The sequence below is a fragment of the Loxodonta africana genome, chromosome 11 (assembly GCF_030014295.1).
Source record: "Loxodonta africana isolate mLoxAfr1 chromosome 11, mLoxAfr1.hap2, whole genome shotgun sequence".
Lineage (NCBI taxonomy): Eukaryota > Metazoa > Chordata > Mammalia > Proboscidea > Elephantidae > Loxodonta > Loxodonta africana.
In genome coordinates this window covers 76362067-76385549 of record NC_087352.1, presented here as the reverse complement: position 1 = coordinate 76385549, position 23483 = coordinate 76362067, and the positions used below count along the sequence as shown (strand labels likewise).

At 39.5% G+C, this 23483-nt stretch overlaps 1 protein-coding gene across 1 annotated transcript in view; it reads left to right on the top strand.

Moving 5' to 3' along the window:
* The first annotated feature begins 1535 nt into the window (after positions 1 to 1535).
* Positions 1536 to 23483, top strand: part of RNF138 (ring finger protein 138) — a 35407-nt gene continuing 13459 nt past the window's right edge. The window contains exons 1-2 of the mRNA XM_010586787.2: positions 1536 to 1552; positions 2138 to 2318. Of these exons, the coding sequence (XP_010585089.1) occupies positions 2209 to 2318 (110 nt within the window). The 5' untranslated portion in view covers positions 1536 to 1552; positions 2138 to 2208. The remainder of the gene's footprint in view (positions 1553 to 2137; positions 2319 to 23483) is intronic.

Here is a 23483-nt window from a genome sequence, read left to right as displayed (position 1 = left end):
GGGAAACACTCTATCAAGTAGAAAATACTTCCTAAAGTGGTCAAAATGAGTGAAATATGTGTAGAAATATATTATCAAAAAGAAAACTTGAGATGCAAGAACTACATTATAAATGGATTTGAAAAACACCTGGACTACTGTTATTAGCTGTTCCTCATTCCCCCATCCTGTGTTCTTTCTCCTCGAAGGAAATCTGAAGCTAAAATTAGCTTTTCTGCCATGCTTACACTGTTCGTGCTGCTAAAGAGGAAAAGGAGCAAAACCATAAAATGTAGGGTGTTAGTGGGAATTAGCCATTCATTCAACAATAATTGTCCTGAGTATTATTCTAGGTATTGTCGTTAAGATGCACATTTAAGACCCATTTCCTCTGTTGAATCCCTGTAATTCCAACTATTCCATTTCCTGTCTTCATTATAGCTGGTAACCTTCAATGCAAAATTCAGTACTTTGGCATTCATCATTTCACTCATTTGATAAAGAAGAGTATAAGCTGGTTGAGAGCAAAGTTCATGATATTTGCATAACATTTAACATAGTTCTTAGGGACAATGTAGAAAATAAACGGAATCAAATTTACTAGCGCCTCATATGGCTTGTCATTTAGACCAAGGTGAAGAGCTTTAACAAACATAGGGTGGTAATGAAACCTTTTTTCCTGAAGCTAATTGAGGGTGTTCCAGACTTTAGCTTCTTCCATGTCCTGTGTTCCCATCTTACAGATTATCTGTTGTGTGGACATATCTGGGAATTAAGGGGAATCGACTGGACATCAACGGGCTTTTTTTTTTTTAAAAAAAAAACATTTAAATTAGTAACCTTGGTGAAATACCTGGATCCATGGTTCTCATTTTTTTCTAGAAAGTTATCAGAAAACAAAGAAATGCGTGGGAAGAAGAGCTATCTGTAAGCATCAGTCACATTGTGTTGAAGGTGAAAGTTGAAACTTTCTTGAAGGGGCTTATTTTTTTCACTCCAAACTGATTCAAATTCCATAGCTGATATTACTTCATAACACATTTGACCACGACCAAAACATTATGGCGAAGAAAACCGAAGAATTCCTTAAAAATCCGTTTTATTTCATAAGACTGGCGAGAAACGCGGCTTCCGCTAGGAGGGAAGCTGGAGGTGCAGGTGTGAATGTGAGCACCCAGCTGTTTATGTCACAACCTGCTGAAGGCGCCACGCGCCGGTTGCTATGGAGGCGTCCTCCCCTTTTCCCCGGTTTCGCCCACCCTCCCGCCTCCGGCCCGCGGCCCTCCGGTGCTCGGTGACCCGGCAGTCAGGCTGCAGTCAGCGCAGTGCCATGGGAGAGCTGCTGGTGGGGGGCGGCGGGAACCCGGTGCACCATGAGCTTCGGACCCAGCCCAGCTCTGGGCCGATGAGCACTGAGCACGCCGCCCTCCCAGCCTGCACTGCTCCCCGGGCTTCAGCTGCGGAGGCAGCGGCGGCCGGACAAGAAGCCTGATGCTGGCGCAGGGCCACCTCTCTACCAATAAGCGACAGGGACGACGCAGCTCCGTTAGTAGTGCCGCTGAGCGGCCCCTAGGTGAGCGTCTACGCAAGTCTACGGGTGGAGGGCGTGAAGCCGGCAAGGAGCGGCGGGTCGGAAGGAAGAGGAGGAGCAACGGGGAAGGGTGGGCCACCACGAGGGAAGAGAGGGGCGGGCGGCTCGGGGAAGAGGGAGGGGGGGATGAGGGCCCTGCCAGGCGGCGGGGCAGAGGGAGGCCGCGGGTAGAGACACAGGGCGGGAGACGGAGCTGCGGCCCTGCTGAGAAGCCAGGTACCCGCGTGCTCTCCGGCGGGAGGCTACGGCTTGCGGGAGGGGGTGGGGGCACCAATGCCGGGCGGAAGAGCGGGGAAGCTGCCTGGCCCTCCTGGGCGGGCTCCGACCCGGAGTAGAAGCGAAAGTGAAGCCAACCGCTCGTTCCTCCCCCGGCCCCTTGCCAAGCACCTCCCTCCCGGCCTGCCGGTGGCCTTCGGGAGGCGTAGCCCCAGGAGGCGGGCCCGCGCCCAGCGTGTGCGGCTGCTGCGTCCGGGCGTTCAGGCCCCGCCCCGCCCCGCCCCGCCCCGCCCCCTCCAGGCGCGAGCCGCTTCCTGACGCGAATTCCCCTCCCCCTCCGGGTGCGCGCAGGGAGTCGGGCCCCGGGCCGCCACCGCCACCTCGGCCACTGCCGCCATCGCCTTGATCCCACAGCCCCCGCCATGGCCGAGGAGCTCTCCGCGGCCACGTCCTACACCGAAGATGATTTCTACTGCCCCGTCTGTCAGGAGGTGCTCAAAACGCCTGTGCGGACCGCGGCCTGTCAGCACGTGTGAGTAGATGCCCCCGCCCCCGCGCGGAGCCGGGTGGTCGTTTAGGCCCCGCGTCCGGCCCGGGACCCTCGAGCGCGGCCTGGCAGAAGCCGAGCCCGCCGCAGCCTGCCGGAGCGCCCCTCGGCCGGCAGGGCCCGCTCCCAGTCGGTCAGAGCCCCGGCCCGCCCTCCTCCCAGGCTCCGGCCGGCTCCTGCGCCCGGCCCCTCGCCGGAGCCCCGTGCTCGCGTCCCGGGATTCCCTCATTTTCGCGCCCCTGAGGGCGGGCAGGTTCGCCCCGGGTTGTTTCCAGGCCCTGAAGGCCTCTCTCTCCGCGGGGCCCGGCAGGAATTGCAGGGAACGTGGATCCTTTTTGTTTCCTAGCAACTGAGTGAAGGCTGGGGTGTCGAGTGTCAAAACCGGCCGAAGGTGCCCGCACGGGCCCGCTCGCCCCACTCCGTGACCTGCCCCGTTTTAAAGTTTTTTCTTTTTCTTTCAGAACGCTGATAGATACCCCTTTTACATCCAAGACCCCTTACCTAACTTAGCTCTCAGCGCTGCTTCACGGATCAGCCTTGGAAGTGTTTCGTTTCGTTTAAAATTCAGTGCATATTAGAATTGGTCTAACATGGTTTTTCTTCTTTCATATATTAGACCTGACAGGATTTCCGGGTATTGAAATGATAATTTCCCTTTGTTTTACCCCTTGGCTTACTCCTTGGTTACTACAAGAGTGGAAATAGGGAAGGAAGACTTCGGTTAAGAGGAATGCACTGAAAATGAGGTACTCACTCTAGGGGTGAGGGAGAACACAAAGAGATAGGTGAGATGGCATGGTGTTGTTTGAATTAGCATATTAATAGGAAGAACTTAGACAATCTTATAGACTGTTAGGTGTCATTAAGGGTTGGAAGGAGCGCTTTTTTACAGGGTGGGTAGCACTTTTGATAAACCTAACTGATGGATGGGTGATCAGAGTCCTCTGGAGAACTTTTTAAGCAAACATTCCAATTCCTAGGCTTCATTCCAACAAAAGAATTTTTAGCAGGTGGGGCTTGGAAATCTTGTTTTGCAAATAGCTGAGGAGAATCGAAGAAGTTTCTAGATATGTTAATTTCTTCCACTTTTTTTTTCCTTGCAGAGGTGAGTTCTATAATTTTGTAAAGAATGGATTACATTTTGGGTTCTTAATTCAGAAATTTCAGTATTACAATTGATTTCTTGATACCCCCTCTTCTTACTTAGTTTCGCAGCCTTAACTCCGCTACCTACCTTAGTCTGTGGTGGTTGTGTGAGACTACAGTATGTGGGTTCTAGTAATGTATGCGAGTTATGATTTTGCTGTTTAAAGGAGATGAATAACAGTCTAGCAGTCTAGATTCTTTTATTACTCGGTGCAATAAATGCAGATTCTTAGGAAAATATTTTGAGATGTTTAGGGTATGATGTGGAAACCTTGGTGGCATAGTCATTAAGAGCTATAGCTGCTAACCAAAAGGTTGGTAGTTTGAATCCACCAGGCACTCCTTGGAAACTATGGGGCAGTTCTACTTTGTCCTATAGGGTTGCTTTGAGTCAGAATTGATTTGATGGCAACGGGTTTGGTTTTGGTTTTAGTGCCTTATGTATGTAACAACTTAAAGTCATTCCTCTATTTAGAAAAAAGAAATTAAGTGCTTGTGCTGGCCAGTGGGTGGGAAGGGAAGGAAAACAAGGTAAGGGGAAGTTATGGTAAGCACCAAAATTATGTGTATATAGTAGGTCTTCTCTGGTTAGGATCATTTCAGTTACTGTTTGGGTTATTGACCTTATAAAACTCATTGTGATCCCCAGTCCCCTCTTCCCCCAGTGCCATGCAGTTTGCTCTTCTTGGGGCATTTTAAATCAAGGACTATAATTTGGCTTGACCTCAAGGCTATGGAAAAAAGAATGGAACTGGTTGTTTTTTAAATTCAGTACCTTTCCCAGTTCAACTGATTGGGCTAGGATGTGAACAGCCTAGATGAGAAAATTAAATATAGAGTAGATGTTGTTGATAGAAGGGATGAACAAGTATTCTCTTAACTGCCCTAGCTTCCGCTCCCTACAAAGCACACACACAACTACTTGCTCTAAGGTTCTGGCTGAACAATGAATGAAAAGAAAGCAGAGGGGTTAAAACTTTTATTTTGAAGAGGTGATAATGATGGAACAGGGTCTTTCTTGGCTAGAAAGTTTGGTGGGAAAAGTGGAGAGAATTCTTTATTAAACAATCTAGTTTAATTACTGTCATTTGCTCTTTCCACAAAGGACAGACGTGGCGCCTTTAAACAAATTTATATTTAAACTACAGAATCTGTTTTTGACTCAAGATAGTGAGGGATGAGAATATGAAGGCTTTGGACCTACTGGAAAATAAAAACAAGCTTTCATTCCATTTCAGTGACAAGAAAGGTTTTGCCCACAAACTATCCTAGTCAAAAGAGTAAGTTCAGTATCATTGGAATAACTACCAAAATATAAATTCCCCTTTAATCCCCAATCATTCCTTCAAACAACATTCATTGAATGCTTTCTGTATGCCAGGTACAGAGAATACAGAGTGCTCTTTCCTGAAGAGTGTTGTAGCCTAATGGAGAAGACCTATAAATGAGTATGACTGATATCAAAGAGACTTAGAAAATTCTTATGTGAGCATTGAGGGCAAGTATCTCAATCAGTCTATGAGTACAGGGAAGATTTCATGGATGAAGTAATACTTTAAGTCAGAATCCCATTCAGGGTTTGTTGGAGAATACCCTGTTTAGGTAGTGACTGCAAGGTGTTAAAGAGGTTGGCTGTGTGTCTGGACTGTAAAGGTTGGCTGGAGCGAAAAGGATGGAGCTTAGAGATATTGGCAGGAACTTACTGTGTAAGTCAAATTTGAACTTTTCCTTGAAAGCCAGAGACATGTTAAATTATTTTTGGCAGGGGAGCAGCATGATCACATTTCAATTTTAGAAAGTTTATTGTAGTAGTAGGATCCAGCTTGGTAGTGGTGAAGAGGTCAGTTATTACTGTGAGAGAGAGAAATGATTAGCACTTCAATTAGATAATGATAGTGGGATGGGGAGAAAAGATTCCTGACGGTTAAAGGAGAGAGTGTAAGATTTGATGATTTAATGATACAGCCAATAGTTAGAGATGTATATGTACAATCTGGAATACATGAGAGATGTTTAGGTTGGAGCTGAAGTTGTGAGCATGGATGTAGACACTGAGGGTGGTATATAGGTAGCAGAGGGCCCAGAGAGAACAAATTCCTGGGGAATATGTATTTAAATATTGACTGGAGAAAGTGCCATCAGAGAAAGAATGAATGGAAGAATAGGAAGAAAACCAGGATAGAACATGACAGTGGTATAGAGATAGAGAATATTTAGAAAACTGGTCAGCAGTGTCAGATGTCTTAGTGTGGTCAGATGTAATGTTTTTAATAATATATAAAGACCAATTAAGAATATTAAAGTTGAGTAGGTATTCAAAGTAAGGTTTCAGAAGAAGGTACAGAGTAGCACAACCTGTGCTCTCTCCCCTTCTTGAACAGTCAAGGAAATAACTCTTGCAGACCATTAGAAATAAGATCCCATTACAATGAATATTGGATATAATAGCAAGTGTGCTGCTTTATTAAACACTTAGAGATGGAAATTGAATCTGTTTTTGCTTTTGCAACATTTATGTAAGGAGGCGTCTTTTAAAACGAACAGATTAGCTTGTAAATAAAATGATGGGGTTAAATGTCATTTAACTCCGTTGAGCATATTTTCTTGTCTCATTAAGCACAAATTTGTATGATTACTGATTTGACCTGTTTGGTTATCCAGTCTCTGAATTTTCAGTTTATATTTTTAATAGTTTTATTGATAGCTTCTTTCTTGAGTAGTGGTGCTCTGAATATATGCTCTTTGAATTTTTTCTTTCCTACCGACATGTAATTCCGAAAGCCAGAATTATCTTAGTTCATGGTGATTTAATAAATGACTGCTCTAGACCATCTTTTTTCCTTAAGGTTTTTAGGACTTTATCTAAATCGCCTTGAAACAACAAAAAAAAAGTTAACATCAAGTTGATTCAGACTGATGGCAACCCCATGTGTGTCACAGTAAAACTCTGCTCTGTGTGGTTTTCAATGGCTGTGATCTTTTGGAAGTAGATTGCCAGACCTTTCTCTCGGTGCGCCTCTGGGTGCATTCAGACCACCAACCTTTTGGTTAGTACCCGAGCGCTTAACTGTTTGGGCCACCCAGGGACTCCTTAGGAAGATAAAGGGTGCCAGATTTTTAATTAATTAGCTCTAAAATCAGGAGCATGATACATGAGAAAGTTGTTTTTCTCTCCCAACATCTGCGCTGATCAACCTTTTATTGGGGAATGAATGAGAACAGAAATGTGTCTGGCATCTGTTAAAGTTGAAAGAAATTTATTGATAACCTTTTATTTTAGAGTAATGCGCTATGCTGTAGACACAGGCTCCTTTGATATGTGAAAACAGCTTTAATAACTCTTGATTTGCACCCCCCCCACTTTGTTTCGAAATAAGCTTTATCTAGCAAATTCATATGGGAGTCCCTGGTTTGCTCAAAAGGTCGGTGGTTTGAAAGTTCCGGTGGCTCCGCGGGAGAAAGATATGGCTTCCATAGGGATTTACAGCCTTGGAAACTATGGGATCACTGTGAGTCAGAACCAACTAAAAGGCAGTGAGTGGGTTGGGTGGTACAGAAGATTTATGCGTGCTTGGCTGCCAAACCAAAAGGTTGGACGTTTGAGTCCACCTAGAGGCCCCCTCCAAACCTGTTGCTGTTGAGTTGATTCCAACTCATAGCGACCCTATAGGACAGAGTAGATCTGCCCCATAGGATTTCCAAGGCTGAAATCTTTATGGAAACAGACTGCCACATTTTCCCCCATGGAGCAGCTGGTGGGATCAAACCACCAATCTTCTGGTCAGCAGCCAAGCACTTTAACTGTTGCATTATCAGGGCTCCGTACAAGAACCCTAGGTGGCACAAATGGTTCCTGCTTGACTGCTAACCTAAAGGTGGTTCGAACCCACCCAGCGGTACCATGGAAGAAAAGGCCTGGTGGTCTGCTTCTGTTAAGATTACAGCCAGTAAAACTATGGAGCACATGAGGTCGCCATTAGTTGGAACTGATTCAATGGGAACTAACAACAGTAACAACAGAGGCATGTCATGTTGAAAGAAAGTGTTATGACTATAGAAAGAAAGCCCTGGTGATCTATTTCTAAAAAATCAGCCTTTGAAAATATGGAGTACAGTTCTACCCTGACACACCTGGGGTCATCATGAGTTGGAATTGACTCTGTGGCAACCGGTTAGCGAATTCATATAGTCCAAAGGGAGAAGAGGAAGCAGTTTATATCTGAGGACACATGCTTGGTGGGACAGGGGGGAAAAAGTAGAATTGGAGGTAAAAGACCTGTTGTGTAACTTTATTTTGTACCGCTTACCACAGTTTATAGTCATAATGTTTTTGAGTCATATCATTTGACTAATGTCAGCCTTGCCAGTTAGACTGTAAGCTCTAAGGTAGCAAGTCGGATCTACTTTTACTTACCTGAACCCTCTGTAGTCATGTAGTATTCACTGAGTAAAGGAATGGATGAGTTTGTTGGGAGATGTGCAGCTTACTGTCTGTATCACTTGGTCATGTCATTTAATCCTGTTGAGCTTGTTTTCTTATCTATTGAACAGGAGTAAAAGTATTTTAATTATTTTATAGGGTTGTTTTAAGGACCAAATGAAGTAATGTTTGTGAGTAATAGTAATATTTTGTATTGTTTTACAGTTTTCAAAACCCGTAAAAATACGAAATATTATTAGTTTAGTAACTACAGCATCTAACAGAAAAAGCTAATTATTATTAATAGAAAGGAATCTTTTAAGTGTTTTTTTGGTCCAGATATTTAATACCAGAGCAGTTATTGTGTACGGGGAGTTGAGGCATATGATTCAAAATTTTAAAGGTACAAAAGAGAGTAATGTGCTTTCCCCCATAATCAGTGTTACCTTGGATATACTTCCAGAGATATGTATTAAAAAAAAAAAATTTTTTTTTTTGTATGTAAGGTTGTAAATGTGTTATTTTTGTTTTTTTTTTAACAACAGCATACTATATGCATTGTTTTAGACCTTGCAATTTTCTTGTAGTAACATGGAGATCATTCGGTATCAGTACATAAAAGGGCCTCCTTATTCTTTTTTTGTGGCTATTTAGTATTCATTCATTCAACAAGCATCACATATTTATTATGCGCCAATACTATTGTAGATGCTAGGGGCACCAAAAACCAAAAAAAAAAACAAACCCGTTGCTGTTGAATCGATTCCGACTTATAATGACCCGATAGGACAGAGTAGAACTGCGCGGTGAATAAACCAGAGAAAAATCCCTGGCCTCATGGAGCCTTATATATTTAGTGTTTTTAGTATTCCGTTGTTTGATGTATCATTTTTTATCCAGTCTCATATTGCTGAACATTTAGGCTTCCCTCTGTATCCCCGGGTTCCGCATCTGTGAATTCAACCAACCATGGATCGAAAACATTCAGGAAAAAAAAGAAAGTCCCAAAAAGCTGAACTTGAATTTGCCACGTGCAGAGCACTACACTGAAACCACACGTATGAGGTGCTGTGCAGGCACAGCCTGCTGTAGGCTCCACCATTTCACAGATCTTCAGTCTTGCCCCAGCACTCGTTGTTGGAGCATTGTTCGCCTCTCCTCTCATTCGTTCACTCCTGAGTTGTGTGCACCCTTTGTTTCTATGAAAAAATGCTTCCTAATTAAGTGGTTAAAGAATCTCTCAAAGGCTAACAGGCAGCATAAAGTGTTATCTCTGGACAAGAAAATAAAAATCTTAGATCTTTTGAAAAGTAGCATCCGAAATGGCGACAAAGTAAGAGTGAACCTAGCATTTACACAATAAAGCAGAAAGAAGCTGAAATTTATGGAAGTGTTAGTGCTGCCCGTGCAACTTCTCTGGTTGTGGTAAAGTGCTTGCAAAAATTGAGAAGGCATTAAAATGTGAATTGTAAGCATTAACAACTCTTTAACATAGCATTTACATTGTATTAGGCTTTGTAAGTAATACAGAGATGATTTAAAGTATAGGGGAGGAGTAGATAATATGCAAATATTATGCCCTTTTATATAAGGGACTTGAGTGTCCTTGGATTTTGGTATCTGCAGGGGTCCTGGAACCAAATCCCCCCCCCCACCGCTCCCAGCCACGGATACCGGACTGTATACAAATCAGTTCACACACGTTAGAGTTTGTAAGGTAAATTCTGAGATGTGGAATTTATTTATGTTTTGAAACCTATGTCAGACAAGGATTATTACAGCTCTAGCAAAATGTTTTGTACATGGAAGGCTCTCAGTGTTTTCGTTTGAGGACTGTGTACTATGTCTTTGGGTTAAGTGGCTTAATAGTTACTGGATTGGAATAAGGTAAGATGGCATTCGTTGCTTTAAAAAATATTCAGGAATGCCTAGTAGGTGCCAGGCACTGGGTTAGTGCTGGGAATATGGCGGTGAGCAAACCAAATACCCCTGTCTTCTTGGAGCTGAGTCTTGGTGAGACACACTTTAATTTAAATGAACACCCCAGTAAATGGATAATTACAAAGTGATAGATTCCAGGAGAGAATATAACAGAGATCTAGAGATCTAATGTAGGTTGGTGGGTAGTCAGAGAGTTTTCCTTGAGAGATTGATAATGTTGCTGAGATCTACATGAAGAGTAGATGTTGATTCGTGAAGGCCTGTGATTGTACACAGAGTATTCAAGGTAGAAGGAATATTCTGGGCAAGGTCACTGAGATAGGAGGGAACATGCAGGGCCTTATATTTTAATGACAGGAACACAGCTTTCAACCTCTTATAGGTTTCTTAACTTTTTATCCTTTAGACCTCAGTTTCTTCATCTGTAAAATAAAGGTTTTTTCTTTTTTAAAGAACTCAAGGTAATGAATGTTAAGTTTCTGGAACCCCGCCTAGCAAATATTGGATACTTAATAAAATGTTAATAAAGGTGTTTACCTGTGTCTTATTGACTGTGCAAAGGCATATGACTATGTGGATCATAACAAATTATGGATAGCATTGTGAAGAATGGGAATTCAGAACACTTAATTGTGCTCATGAGAAACCTGTACATAGACCAAGAGGCAGTTGTTCATACAGCAAAAGGGAATACTATGTGGTTTAAAGTCAGGAAAGGTGTGCGTCAGGGTTGTATACGTTCACCATACTTACCCTGTGTGCTGAGCACATAATCTGAGAAGCTGGACTATATGAAGAAGAATGGCATACCAGGATTGGAGGAAGACTTATTAACAACCTGTGATATGCTGAAAGTGAAGAGGACTGGAAGCACTTACTGATGAAGATCAGACCACAGCCTTCAGTATGGATTACACATCAACATAAAGAAAACAAAAATCCTCACAACTGGACCAGTAAGCAACATCATAATAAACAGAGAAGATTGAAGTCAAGAATTTCATTTTACTTGCATCCACGGTCAGCACCCATGGAAAACAGAGTCAAGAAATCAGCCAAGGTATTGCTTTGGGGAAATCTGCTGCAAAAGACCTCTTTAAAGTATTGAAAAGCAAGGATGTCACTTTGAGGACTAAGGTGATCCTGACCTAAGCCATGGCATTTTCAATCACCTCATATGGTTGAGAGATCTGGACAATGAGTAAGAAAGCCTGAAGAACTGACTTTTGCATGGTAATGTTGGCATAGAATATTGAATATACCTTAGACTTCCAGAAGAATGAGCAAATCTACCTTGGAATAAGTATAGCCAGAATGCTCCTTAGAAGTGAGGATGGCAAGACTTGGCCTCACATGCTTTGGACATGTTATCAGGAGGGACCAGTCCCTGAAGAAGGACAGCATTCTTGATACAGTGGAGGGTCAACATAAAAGAGGAAGGCCTTCAACAAGATGGATTGACAGAGTGGATGCAACAGTGGGCTCAATCATAGCAAAAATAGTGAGGATGGTGCGGGACCGGGCACTGTTTCGTTCTGTTGTACATAGGATTGCTATGAATTGGCACCTAACAACAACAATAAATGGTATCTGATATTTTTATAAATGTCATACTGCTCTCTACAAAATTGAGATGACTTACAAAATGCCATTGGTACTGTAAGAGTGTATCAATATTCCAACATCTTTACCAACCTTATTTTTTGGTATTTATTTGCTAGTTTAATACAATTTATTACGGTGTCTTGGAGGTCACTTTAGGAGCCCTGCTGATGCAGTTGTTAAAGCCCTTGGCTGCTAACTGATGGGTTGGAGGTTTGAACCCACCAGCTGCTAATTCTTTGGTTACTAACAAAGCTGTGTGCTTCTTTCCATATTAAATTTTTGTATAATTTATAATTTTATCATTCACAGAGTATGATCTATATACATTCCTGGTATTATGGCCTTTTGAGGATAATCTATTATTTAAACTTAACATTTTCCTATTTGGTTGCTTTCTTCTGTAAATTATTACATCAGGTACATTCAAACTTAAAATATTTGATTCCCTTTATTTCGCTAAAGTTATAATGCTATTCATATTTTTTCTAATTGTTGAATCCTTTTTAAAAACTTCTTTATTGTGCTTTAAGTGAAAATTTACAAATCAAGTCAGTCTCTCATACAAAAATTACAAATCAAGTCAGTCTCTCATACAAAAATTATATACCTTGCCCTTGCTATGTGCTCCTAGTTGCTCTCCCCCTAATGAGATAGCACATTCCTTCTCTCCACCCTGTATTCCCTGTGTCCATTCAGGCAGCTTCTGTCCCCGTCTGCCTTCTCATCTCCCCTCCAGACACATAATCTCATGGGTCTCCTTGAGCCAAGAAGCTCACTCTTCATCAGTATCATTTTCTGTCTTAGAGTTCAGTCCAATCCCTGTCTGAAGAGTTAGTTGGCTTTGGGAATGGTTCCAATCTTGGGCTAACAGAAGGTCTGGGGACCATGACCTCCGGGGTCCTTCTAGTCTCAGACTGTTAAGTCTGGTTTTTTTAATGAGAATTTGAGGTCTGTATCCCACTGCTCTCCTGCTCTGTCAGGGCTTCTTCTGTTGTGTTCCCTGTCAGGGCAGTCATCGACTGTAGCCTGGTACCATCTAGTTCTTCCGGTCCCAGGCAGATATAGTCTCTGATTTATATGACCCTGTCTGTCTCTTGGGCTCATAATTACGTTGTATCTTTGGTCATTCTCTTTTGCTCCAGGTGGGTTGAGACCAATTCATGCCATCTTAGATGGTTGCTTGCTAGTGTTTAATTAAGACCTCAGACGCCACTCAACTAAAGTGGGATGCAGAATGTTTTCTTAATAGATTTTATTATGCCAGTTGATCTAGATGTCCCCTGAAACCATGGTCCCCAGACCCGTGTCCCTGCTACTCTGGCCTTTAAGCGTTTGGTTTATTCAGGAAACTGCTTTGGTTTCATCCGATGGTGCTGACCTCTTCTATATTTTGTGTTGTCTTTCCTTTCACTTAAAGTGGTTCTTGTCTTCTGTCTAATTAGGGAATACGCCTCTCCCTCCCTCCCTCCCCACCGTCCTAGCCATCAAAGAATATTTTCTTCTGTGTTTAAACTTTTTTGAGTTCTTATAAAAGTGGTCTCATACAATATTTGTCCTTTTGCAGCTGACTAGTTTCATTCAGCATAATGCCTTCCAAATTCCTCCATGTTATGAAATATGAATCCTTTTTTTTAATTTGCAGTTTTTTTGACCCACGTGGAATATAGAGATGTGTGAAATGTGAATTTGAATCTTAATTTGCCATTCTTACATTCTCTTGCCCTCAGTATTTCTTAGAATGGATTCCGTTTCCATTGCTTTAAATATCTTTTAATGTATTTGATTCTCAAAGTAATTTTTTTCTTTTGGCTTTCTCCAATTTCATAAGTTACTTTCACTGTTTTACCACATTTATAATATGGCTTTGTTAATTGCTTTGAAGAAATGTAGTATAAACACACAAACCTGCACATTTGCATGCATACCATAAGCCGTAAGTCCCAGCAGGGTAGGGATTTTTGTCAGCTTTATTCCCTATTATATCCCCAGTGTGTGTTATGTAGTAAGTGCTTAATATGTATTTATCAGATGACTGTGCCTTAAAATATATGGACATAATATTTAAAAATCTGGTAGGGTAGAATTATAATTTTTGCTTTTAAGATACATTCCTGCCAACCTATAGTCTTCTTTAAGAGCTTCAGTAAAGTTGTGTAAAGCAGTTGCCCAGTAAAGCATCATCTTTAGGGATTTCAGTTAGTTTTACAGTAGCTGTTATGTTTATTTCAACTAGAAACCTTGGTTTCTGTGTGTATTTTGAATAAATGTATCAAAACCAAAACCAAACCCACTGCTGTCGAGTCGATTCCTACTATAAGACAGAGTAGAACTGCCCCATAGAGTTTCCAAGGAGCACCTGGTGGATTTGAACTGCCGACCTCTTGGGTAACAGCCATAGCACTTAACCACTACACCACTAGGGTTTCCGAATAAATGTATAGTCCTAAGTTAATTGTAAACCTGATGACTTTTTTTAGTTTCTTATGAGTGTTTTTCATTGTATTTTTGACCATGTCTCTTGTCTATATTAATGCAGTTGCTATTTGAAAAGTTTATTGTATGGTTTGTTCCGCTAATTTTTTGTAGTAATTTCTTGGTTTAATTTAGGTTTTTCTAGTAAAACAGTTTTGTTGTCTAATTTGATTTTTATTTCTTGCTTTTCTTTACTGTTATGCTTTTAAACCTTTGCTTTGTTTTTGTAGCTATTGCCAATACCTTTGAAAGTATGCTGAATAGAAATTCTTGGCCTTGTTTCTACTTTTTAGTAAAAATTTATTCAGTATTTGACTAAATATTTTTTTGTGTATCTAATATGCTGGGCACAAAGGAAAAAAATCAAGCTTGTCAAGGAACAAAGTCTAATGAACAGTAATTTTCCATTAAGTAAAATACTTTGCTTCTGGAACGTTTAAAAGATTTATAGTTCAATTTTTTATACTAGTAATACAAATTAGCCATAGTGTATAATGCAGAGTATACTACTTTATTATCTCTTTTGACAATTACTTGATTTTTAAAATATTTCAGACAAGGGTATATGTTGAACTTTTTAAAAATTCTGTGTTGGTACTCTTAAAGATAGTCGGCAACTATATTAACCAAAAAATTGTAAATAAACTTACTTAGACTTTATTTTGGAATATACTAGCTATGTGTTCTGGGATAAAACTAAATTACTTGTAAGAGAAAGTGCAATGTGTTTGGATTGCTAAGATTTAATTTAGGACTTTTTTTAACCCCACTCCACACCCTTCCCAGTATACCATTGTGCCTGATTTAGGACTTTTATGTAATACTTCTGAATCTATAATTTTTTTTGGCTGGGTTTTGAAATTAGAAGTTTTGAAAAAGTCATACTTAGCTCATAAATAGAATTTTGGTGACATACTAGGATATATTTGGAAACCCTGGTGGCACAGTGGTAAAGTGCTAATGGTTGCTAACCAAAAAGCTGGCAGTTCAGATCCACCAGGCAGGCGCTCCTTGGAAACTCTATGGGGCAGTTCTGCTCTGTCCTATAGGATCGCTATGAGTCGGAATTGACTCGACGGCAACTGGTTTGGTTTTTGGTTTTTTTTACTAGGCTATATTTAGGAATAGTGTACGCTGTATTTGGAATTTTGAAACGTATTGAAGTTTACAGTAAATTGTTTACTATGAATTAGGAAATGGGTTAGTGATCTGAGTTTTTTTCTCTTACTTGAAAAAGTTTTTCGCATTCTTTATTCTCTAAAAACAAGTATGTTTTTAAAAACTTATTTGTAAATATTTCATTATAGTAAATGTTATGATTAGGATCTCAATTTCTTTCCTGGTATAATAACTGTATAACTGTATAAAGGTATTTTTAAATAGTTACATTATTTTATTAATTTAAAAATGTATTATTTTAAATTATAAGGGCAATGCATAGTAAATGTAACAGAAGAATTCAAATTTTCGAAAAAAGATGAGTCCCCCTTCATCATTCCTATTCCTCTTTCCGGAGGTATAATTTTTATCAAGAGGTTGGTATATGTTCTGTAGCCATTTTTTTCTGATGTATTTATAAACATACATATTCTTTAAAAAGTATAAATGGGATCATGCAATATATGTTCCAAGGCTTTCTTCGTGCAGCAAAATACCCTGGCTTATCTTTGAATGTCAGTTCTGTTTAAACCAAAAATCAAACCCGTTGCCATTGAGTCAATTCCGACTTATAGTGACCCAATAGAACAGAGTAGAACTGCCCCGTAGGGTTTTCAAGGCTCTAATCTTTATAGAAGCCAACTGCCACATCTTTCTCCTGCAGAGCTGCTGGTGAGTTCAAACCACCGACTTTTCGGTTAGCAGCTAAGCACTTAACCACTGTACCACCAGAGCTCTTTGTCAGTCTACATACATCTCCTTAATATCATGTCCCTTCCTTTCTTCCTTCAGGTAATTTTTTTCTTTTGAGAAATTTAATATCAGAAAGCACAAGGAATAAATTGCCATTTATGTCAATTTCGGTCACCTGGGATTAACAGGAAACCCTGGTGGTGTAGCGGTTAAGTGCTACAGCTGCTAACCAAAGGGTCGGCAGTTCGAATCCGCCAGGTGCTCCTTGGAAACTCTATGGGGCAGTTCTCCTCTGTCCTGTAGGGTCGCTATGAGTCGGAATTGACTTGACGGCGCTGGGTTTGGTTTGGAATTAACAAATTTTTAAATTAAAATAGTAATAAATTATCAAAATGGTTAATACATTCATATGGTTCAAAAATCAAAAGTACAAACAGGTATAGAATGAAAAGTTTCCTTATCCCTGTTGCCACTCCCTCCGCACCCTCTTCTCAGATTCCCTGGTAGCTGTCATTATTGATTTCTCCAGTATTCTTTCAGATGTTTTATGCATATATAAAAAGATAAGAACATATTTTGTCTCCCCTCCTTTTTTACACAAAAGGTAACGTTTTGAAGAACTGTTAATATTCTGTTACATTTGCTTAATGATCCTCCTTAGGATTATAAAATGTTACACATCAAGTCCCCTTTAACGGTTGTTATAATGAGTAGTGTGTACTTTTTCTGGCTGAATTTAAACTTTTAAACATGAACGCTTCTATAACCAATATAGGATATTATTTTGGGGATGTACATTTGAGTTGTGCCCCAACCTTCTTTTTCACATAAGCCGTGTGTTTTTTATTGGACTATTTTGTATATTGCAGTGATTTTACGGACATATGTGCCACGTTATAGCAAAACTGGCTATATCTTCCGATAGGTCCTTCAGAGAGAGTCTAAGTGGTAACTTTTCTGAATCCTTAAACATTTCTATTCACTCAAAAGAAAGCTGGTATTTAAAAAAAAAAAAACAAACTGTTGCTGTCAAGTTGATTCCTACTCATAGCGACCTTATAGGATAGAGTAGAACTGCCCCATAGAGTTTCTACAGAGCCCTTGGTGGGTTCAAACTGCCAGTCTTTTGGTTAGCAGCAATAGCACTTAACCACTACACCACCAGGGTTTCCAAAGCAATGTTAATATCAGAGAAAATCAGCTAACGTTTCAGGGAGAGAGACATACCATATGGATAAAAGGAGCGATCATGAGTTTTTATTTATATACCTCTTTCAGGAACTGCTTTTCACCAAAGATCACATAATGGAGAAAACCCCCAATGGGAAAAGGATTTAAATGCTAGTCTCTCCTAAGCTGTGAACACTCTTACTCTGTCATATTAGGAGTCCTTGGGTGGTGCAAACGAACAGGCTCGGCTGCTAATCGAAAGGCTGGCAGTTCGAGTCCACCCAGAAGCACCTCAGAAGAAAGCCCTGGCTATCTACTTCTGAAAAATCAGCTGTTGAGAACTATGGAGCACAGTTCTACCCTGACACACATGGGGTCGCCACGAGTTGGAATTGATATGAGAACAACTGGGTATTATATCACATTAGCAGATTGAAGGAGAACAAATCATAGGATCATTTCAATGGATGCAGAAAAGCATTTGTTAGTATTCAACCCTCTCTTATTACAAAACATTGTAGCAAATTAGGAATAGGGTGGAATATCCTTTTATTCTAATTAAGGTCCGCTTTTCTATTCAGGAATTAGGTAAAGTGCTTGTATCATCCCTATGATTTAACTTTGTGACTCAGGTTATAAGCAATTCAGTGAGAAAGGAAGTAAGATATATTTAAAAAGATGGAAAAGAAAGAGATCGTCCCAATTTGTAGATGATAAATCTACATAAAAATCCTAAGAAATAGCTGACAAACTATTAGAACAAATAAGAGTACAGAGGGGTTGCTGAATACAAAGTAGGTAGATAAAAATAACATTTCTTTATATCAACATCTCTTTATACACATCAGATAAAAAAATTTAATAGAAGAAAAACCCCACTCATACTAGCAACAATAACTATGAAGTACCTGGAAATAAACCTTATAAAAATGTGTAAGGTTTTTATGGTGGAAATTACAAAACTTTATGGAAAAGCATGAAAGAAACCTGAATAAGTGTAGAGACATGACATATTTATGGATAGAAAGATTCAGTGAAATAAAGATGTCACTTCTCTAGATAATTCTGAAAATGTTAATGCAATCCCAATAAAATGTCCGCAACATTTTTTGGTAGAACTTGAAAAACTGATTTCAGAATTTCTAATAAAGCGTTAATGACCATGAATAACTAAGACAGTTTTGAAGAAGTAGAACACAGATAGAACCAACCCTTTTGGATATCATGATGTATTATGATGCTATAGTAATTAAAATGATGTGGTATTAATTCAGCATAGTGATCAAAATACATTAGAGAGCCTGGAAACAGTCCCACGCATACATTGGAACTTTGATGTGATGTCACAAAACAGCAGGGCAAAATGATTTATTCAGTTAAAAGGTATTTGGGCAATGGCCTTGTGTATAGAATGTCTACCTTATACTATACATAAAAATGTTTCATGTGGATTAAAGACTGAAATGTGATGAGCAAAACTTAAAACTTTTAGAAGGAAATGCAGAGGAATATCTCTGATCTTGAAATGGGGATGATTTAAGGGTACGACATTAGGAGCCATAATTTTAGGAAAAAGTGTGATGAATTTAGACTGCATTAAAAATGTAAACTTCTCCATATCAAAAGACAGCAAACAAGGTTGAAGACAAGAAATAGACTAAATGGTCATGCAGGTTATTCTGTTGCAATAGATTATATCCGAGCAGATTGATTAACACTGTGATTTTTTTTCCCCATGTACATTCATGTTTTGGCCCATCAGCAAATGGCAGCTGAAGCGAAGTACACTAAAACGTAGCTGAACACAACAAGCCGCAGAATTAGTGGTATACTGGTTAAAGTGCTCAGCTGCTAACCGAAAGTTTGGCAGTTTGAACCCAGCAGCCACTCCACAGGAGAAAGATGTGGCAGTCTGCTCCTGTAAAGATTTACAGCCTTGAAAGTCCTGTGGGCCTTTCTACCGTGTCCTATAGTGTCACTATGAGTCAGAATCGGCTCTTCAGCAGTGGTTTGTTTTTAGTGGGTACACAGTGCTTACACAGTATTCTTGGTTCAGTTTGGCGGTGAGCTCTGTCTTAGAATAGCTGTTACATGGTTTTCCTTTCCTTTTGCAGTTTACATTTATCTTCATAACTTACCAGCTTCAACTACTTACTCTTTTTTTTTTTTTCTTCTTTTAAATTTTAGGGTAAAGTCTTTATTAGGAACTTAATGGTCTTTTTATTAGTATTTTTTTAGGATTGTTAGGGGTTTGTTAGTGCTCTGTGACCGGGTTACAAGGGTAGTCCATTCACCACCATTTTTTCCATAAGCCCTGTAAGGTTTAGTGTGCAGTTTTGCAGAATGCAAAGTTTTTTTTTTTTTTTTCAGTTTTAATTTTTGTTGTTGAGAGTATACACAGCAGGACATACACCAGTTCAACAATTCCTACATGTACAATTCAGTAACATTGATTACATTTGTGCAACCATTCTCGCCCTCCTTTAGAGTTGTTCCTCCCTCATTAACATAACCTCACTGCCCTCTAAGTTTCCTATCTAATCTTTTGAGTTACTGTTGTCAATTTGATTCCATATAGATACTACCTTAAAAGAGCGCGATGCTCGGACATTCTTTACTAGTTAAGCTAAACTATTGTTAGGTTTTAAGAAAACTTCAGAGGATTAAAGATTAAAGATTATCTCAGGGCAGTAGTTTCAGGAGTTCATCCAGCCTCCATGGCTCTAGGAAGTCTGTATCCCATGAAAATTTGAAATTCTGTTCATGTTCCCCTTTTTGATCAGGATATTTCTATAGAATCTTTGATCAAAATGTCCAGTAATGGTAGCGGGCACCAACCAGTTCTGGTCCCATGGCAGGGCAGGCAGTTGTTCATGGAGATAGTTAGCCACACATTCCTTTTCCTCTTATTGCTGATTCCCCTTCCTCTGTTGCTCCAGGTGAATACAGACCAATCGTTGTATCTTGGAAGGCTGCTTGTTAGCTTTTATGACCCCAGGCACTATGCAGGGAGCTAGGAGGTAGAATAAAAATCAAAAGACCACACTGTTGCCATCAATTTGATTCTAATTCGTAGGGACCCCGTAGGACAGAGACCAACTGCCCCATAGAGTTTCCAAGGAGCATTTGGTGGATTCGAACTGCTGACCTTTTGGTTAGCAGCCGTAGCTCTTAACCACTACGCCACCAGGGTTTCCAGGAGGTAGAATGGAAGTACTAAATAAGATATCAGGGATGGCGCATGAAGCCATGACCCTAAACCTCCAAACTAAGGAACGAAATCCCATACAGTGTTTGGTTGTACACAAGCAGCCTCAGCAGCTACTCTTTTTTTGTCTTTGTAAATATATCATACAGCCTTTGCCAGTGCAGCTGTTTATAGGTGTACCACTTATTGACAGCAATTACTTAATCACCTGTGCAACTCTTCTCTTAACGCAATTTTTACTTCACCGTAAACTGAAATTTGGTACTCTATAAGAAAAAAAAAAAAAATTTTTTTTTTTTTTTTTATAAGCAATAACCCCCAGGCCTTTTCCCCTCCCTCCTACCCCTGGTAACCACTAGTAAACTTTGGTTTATTACATTTGTCTGTTCTTGGCTTTTTTTTATAAATGTGGTCATACAATATTTGCCCTTTTGTGATTGGCTTTCTTCTCTCAGCATAATGTCTTCACGCTCCATGCATATTGGAGCATGTATGACGACTTCATTTCCCTCACTGGCTATGTAGTATTCCATTGTATGTATGTGCCACATTTTGTTTATCTGTTCATTTGTTGATGGTCATTAGGTTGTTTCTCCCTCTCGGCTCTTGTGAATAGTGTTGCAGTGAACGTGGGTGTGCGAGTATCTGAGTCTCTGCTTTCCAGTCCTTTGAGGAGTTGTCACACCATTTTCCATCACGGCTGCACCATTTTTCATTCTCACCAGCAGTGGGTAAGGGTCCCAGTTTCTCCACATCCTCACCAACATTTGTTAGCAAAGCTTTTCTGTATGGCATATATTGTATATACCAGATATGCCTTAACCACATAAAGCAAATGATTTAGTGTACAAAAGATGAGGTTCTAGTTTGTAAATCATTTTCCCCCAGAATTTTCAACACATCCTTCTGTGAATTTGTCATCTGTTACTGCCGATGAGTTTGATGCTAATCTGGTTCTTTTAGTAAGTGATACAAATACGTTTTTTACTCCCTCTTGTAAGCTGTTAAAGTTTAAGAAAAACTTGTATTTTGAAAATTCCCAGTGGTACATCTGGGTGTGGGTCTGTTTATTTTTTAAATTCTTTGTATTGGTTATTCAGTCATCTTATTCTGCAGACTTTTTTTTTTTAATTCTGAAAATTTCCATCACGTATGCTTTCAGTTTCTTTTTAGTTTGCTGTTTTCTTTTTCTGCCTTCTTTTGGTTGGCTTTTGGACCACCTGGACTAGGGCTCTGGTGAAATTTCTCTTTTTGTTTTTTAGCTGTTATCGCCCACCCATCCCCTAATTTTAGCATTTGTTGTTGTCATTTTAAGACGAGTTAGAAGATAATTTAGCTCTTTTTATATCAATTTTAACATAATTATCCTTGTTTTTACTCCTAATGAACTTTTTTTAAATTTAAGGATAACATACATACAGAAAAGGGCCACATCATAAATGTCCAGCTCAAAATATTTTCCCAGACTGAACAGATCTTTGTTATTCAGCACTCGCATTAAACCACAGACAGAACATGATCAGCACCCTAGAAAACCCCCTAATGCTCCCTTCTCCAAGGATTACATCCCCCTCTCCAGGATACCCTATCCTGACTTAACACATCAATTGGTTTACCAGCTTTTTGCGTTTTATAAAATAGAATCATGCAGTATGTACTTTGATGCCTGGCTTCTTTAGCTGAACAGTATGTTCATCCGTTTGTTGCATGTTATCTCTGCCTTTTCATTCTCATTACAGTGTACTATAGTTTTCGTTATATGATATGTCAGTTTGTTTATTCATTTTTCTGTTGATGAACTTTTATGTAGTTTTCAGTTTGGGGCTATTACTAATAATGTGGCTATGAACTTTCTAGGAAATTCCTTGTGATCATATATGTAATTCTGTTGTGTATGTATCTGGAATGGAATTACTGGGTCATAGAGTTTGCCTATGTTAACCTTAAGGAAATACTACCAACCAGTTTTCCAAATGGTTGTATCAGTTCATACCCCGAATACAAATTTTGGTTGCTCACATCTTCCCCAACACTTAGTGTTTTCCACCTTTTTCATTTTAGTCCTGTTGGTGAGTACATGGTGGTGGTGTAGTTTTGCAATTAATTTTAATTGTTTTATAAATGAACTCAGAAATTTTTAAAATTTTACCCCTTCTTCCTCAGTATAACTTTTGATAGTACATCTTAGTTGTTTAAGATTTTTTAATATTCTATGTTTATATTCTATTTATAATTATTAAATTAGCATACTGGCTAATTTACCCACTAATTGTTAACTGTTCCACTTCATTTCTCCCGCTCAAACGCCATCATTTTTATGCTTGGTTCTCTCTCTCCTTTTTTTTGGCTGGTATGGATTTGTTGACAGTTTAAGTTCTTTATGCAAAGAGGAAAGTTTACCTTGATAATTCAGTGACAGTTTTACCCTAATTCCTTAAATATCTTTCTTTGGCAGCTAACTAGACTAGACTTCTATAACATTATTTAATCCTGGTGGTTCTTTCTCTGTGATCCTTCCTTCTCCAAACGTTCCTTTAAATATTTGTTTTTCTAGATTGTTTCTTTGGTGCTGTACTCACCTTATCAGCTCTCCATATTTATTCCCCTAGTTTCTAGGTCCATATTTCCATTTGTTAACTGCATATCATGCATTGAGATTGTTGAAGGTACTTTGAACTTGCACTTATTTTTTCCTGTCAAAACATCTTCCAGTATTAGCTCAATTAATACAGTCACCTTTTGCTCAAGTGTTCTAAGTTAGAAATGCCTGCCTTGCTCATTTGCCCACAAATGATTGTCAAAAAATTCTCTCGATTTAACACAGCAGGCCTCCACCTTACACAGTGACAGAGTGAGAACTGTGTGCCTAAAACAGAGAGCTTCTTATCCCTCTTTCCTACCCCTGCCTTGGTGCAGACTTTATCATGTTCTGGACTATTGTTCAGTTACTTTTTTTCTTTGGTCTTCTCCCTTTTCACTTTTACAGTCTTTGTGACTGAAGAATGTAAACACTGGCTGAAACAATTTAAATTAAAACTTCATTATTTGAAATTTACAAAACTAAGTGCAAAAGAAATGTAAACTTTCAAATGATGCTTTTTGTTTGTAGTATTTATACTTCTGAAGTTATTAAAACTCAAACCTGCACAGAGATTTTGGGAAGACTCTGTATGTAAGGACTTTGGGGTAAGTACTGACGTTGTTTTGCAGAAGCACGGAGCACTCCTGTCTTTATATCCTCTTTAACATTGATTATTTTTATTTTAAACCAGTTTCCAATTTGATAAGTGAAAAGTAGTGGTAACTTGGTTTTGTTCACTTTGTATTTTTTTGGTTA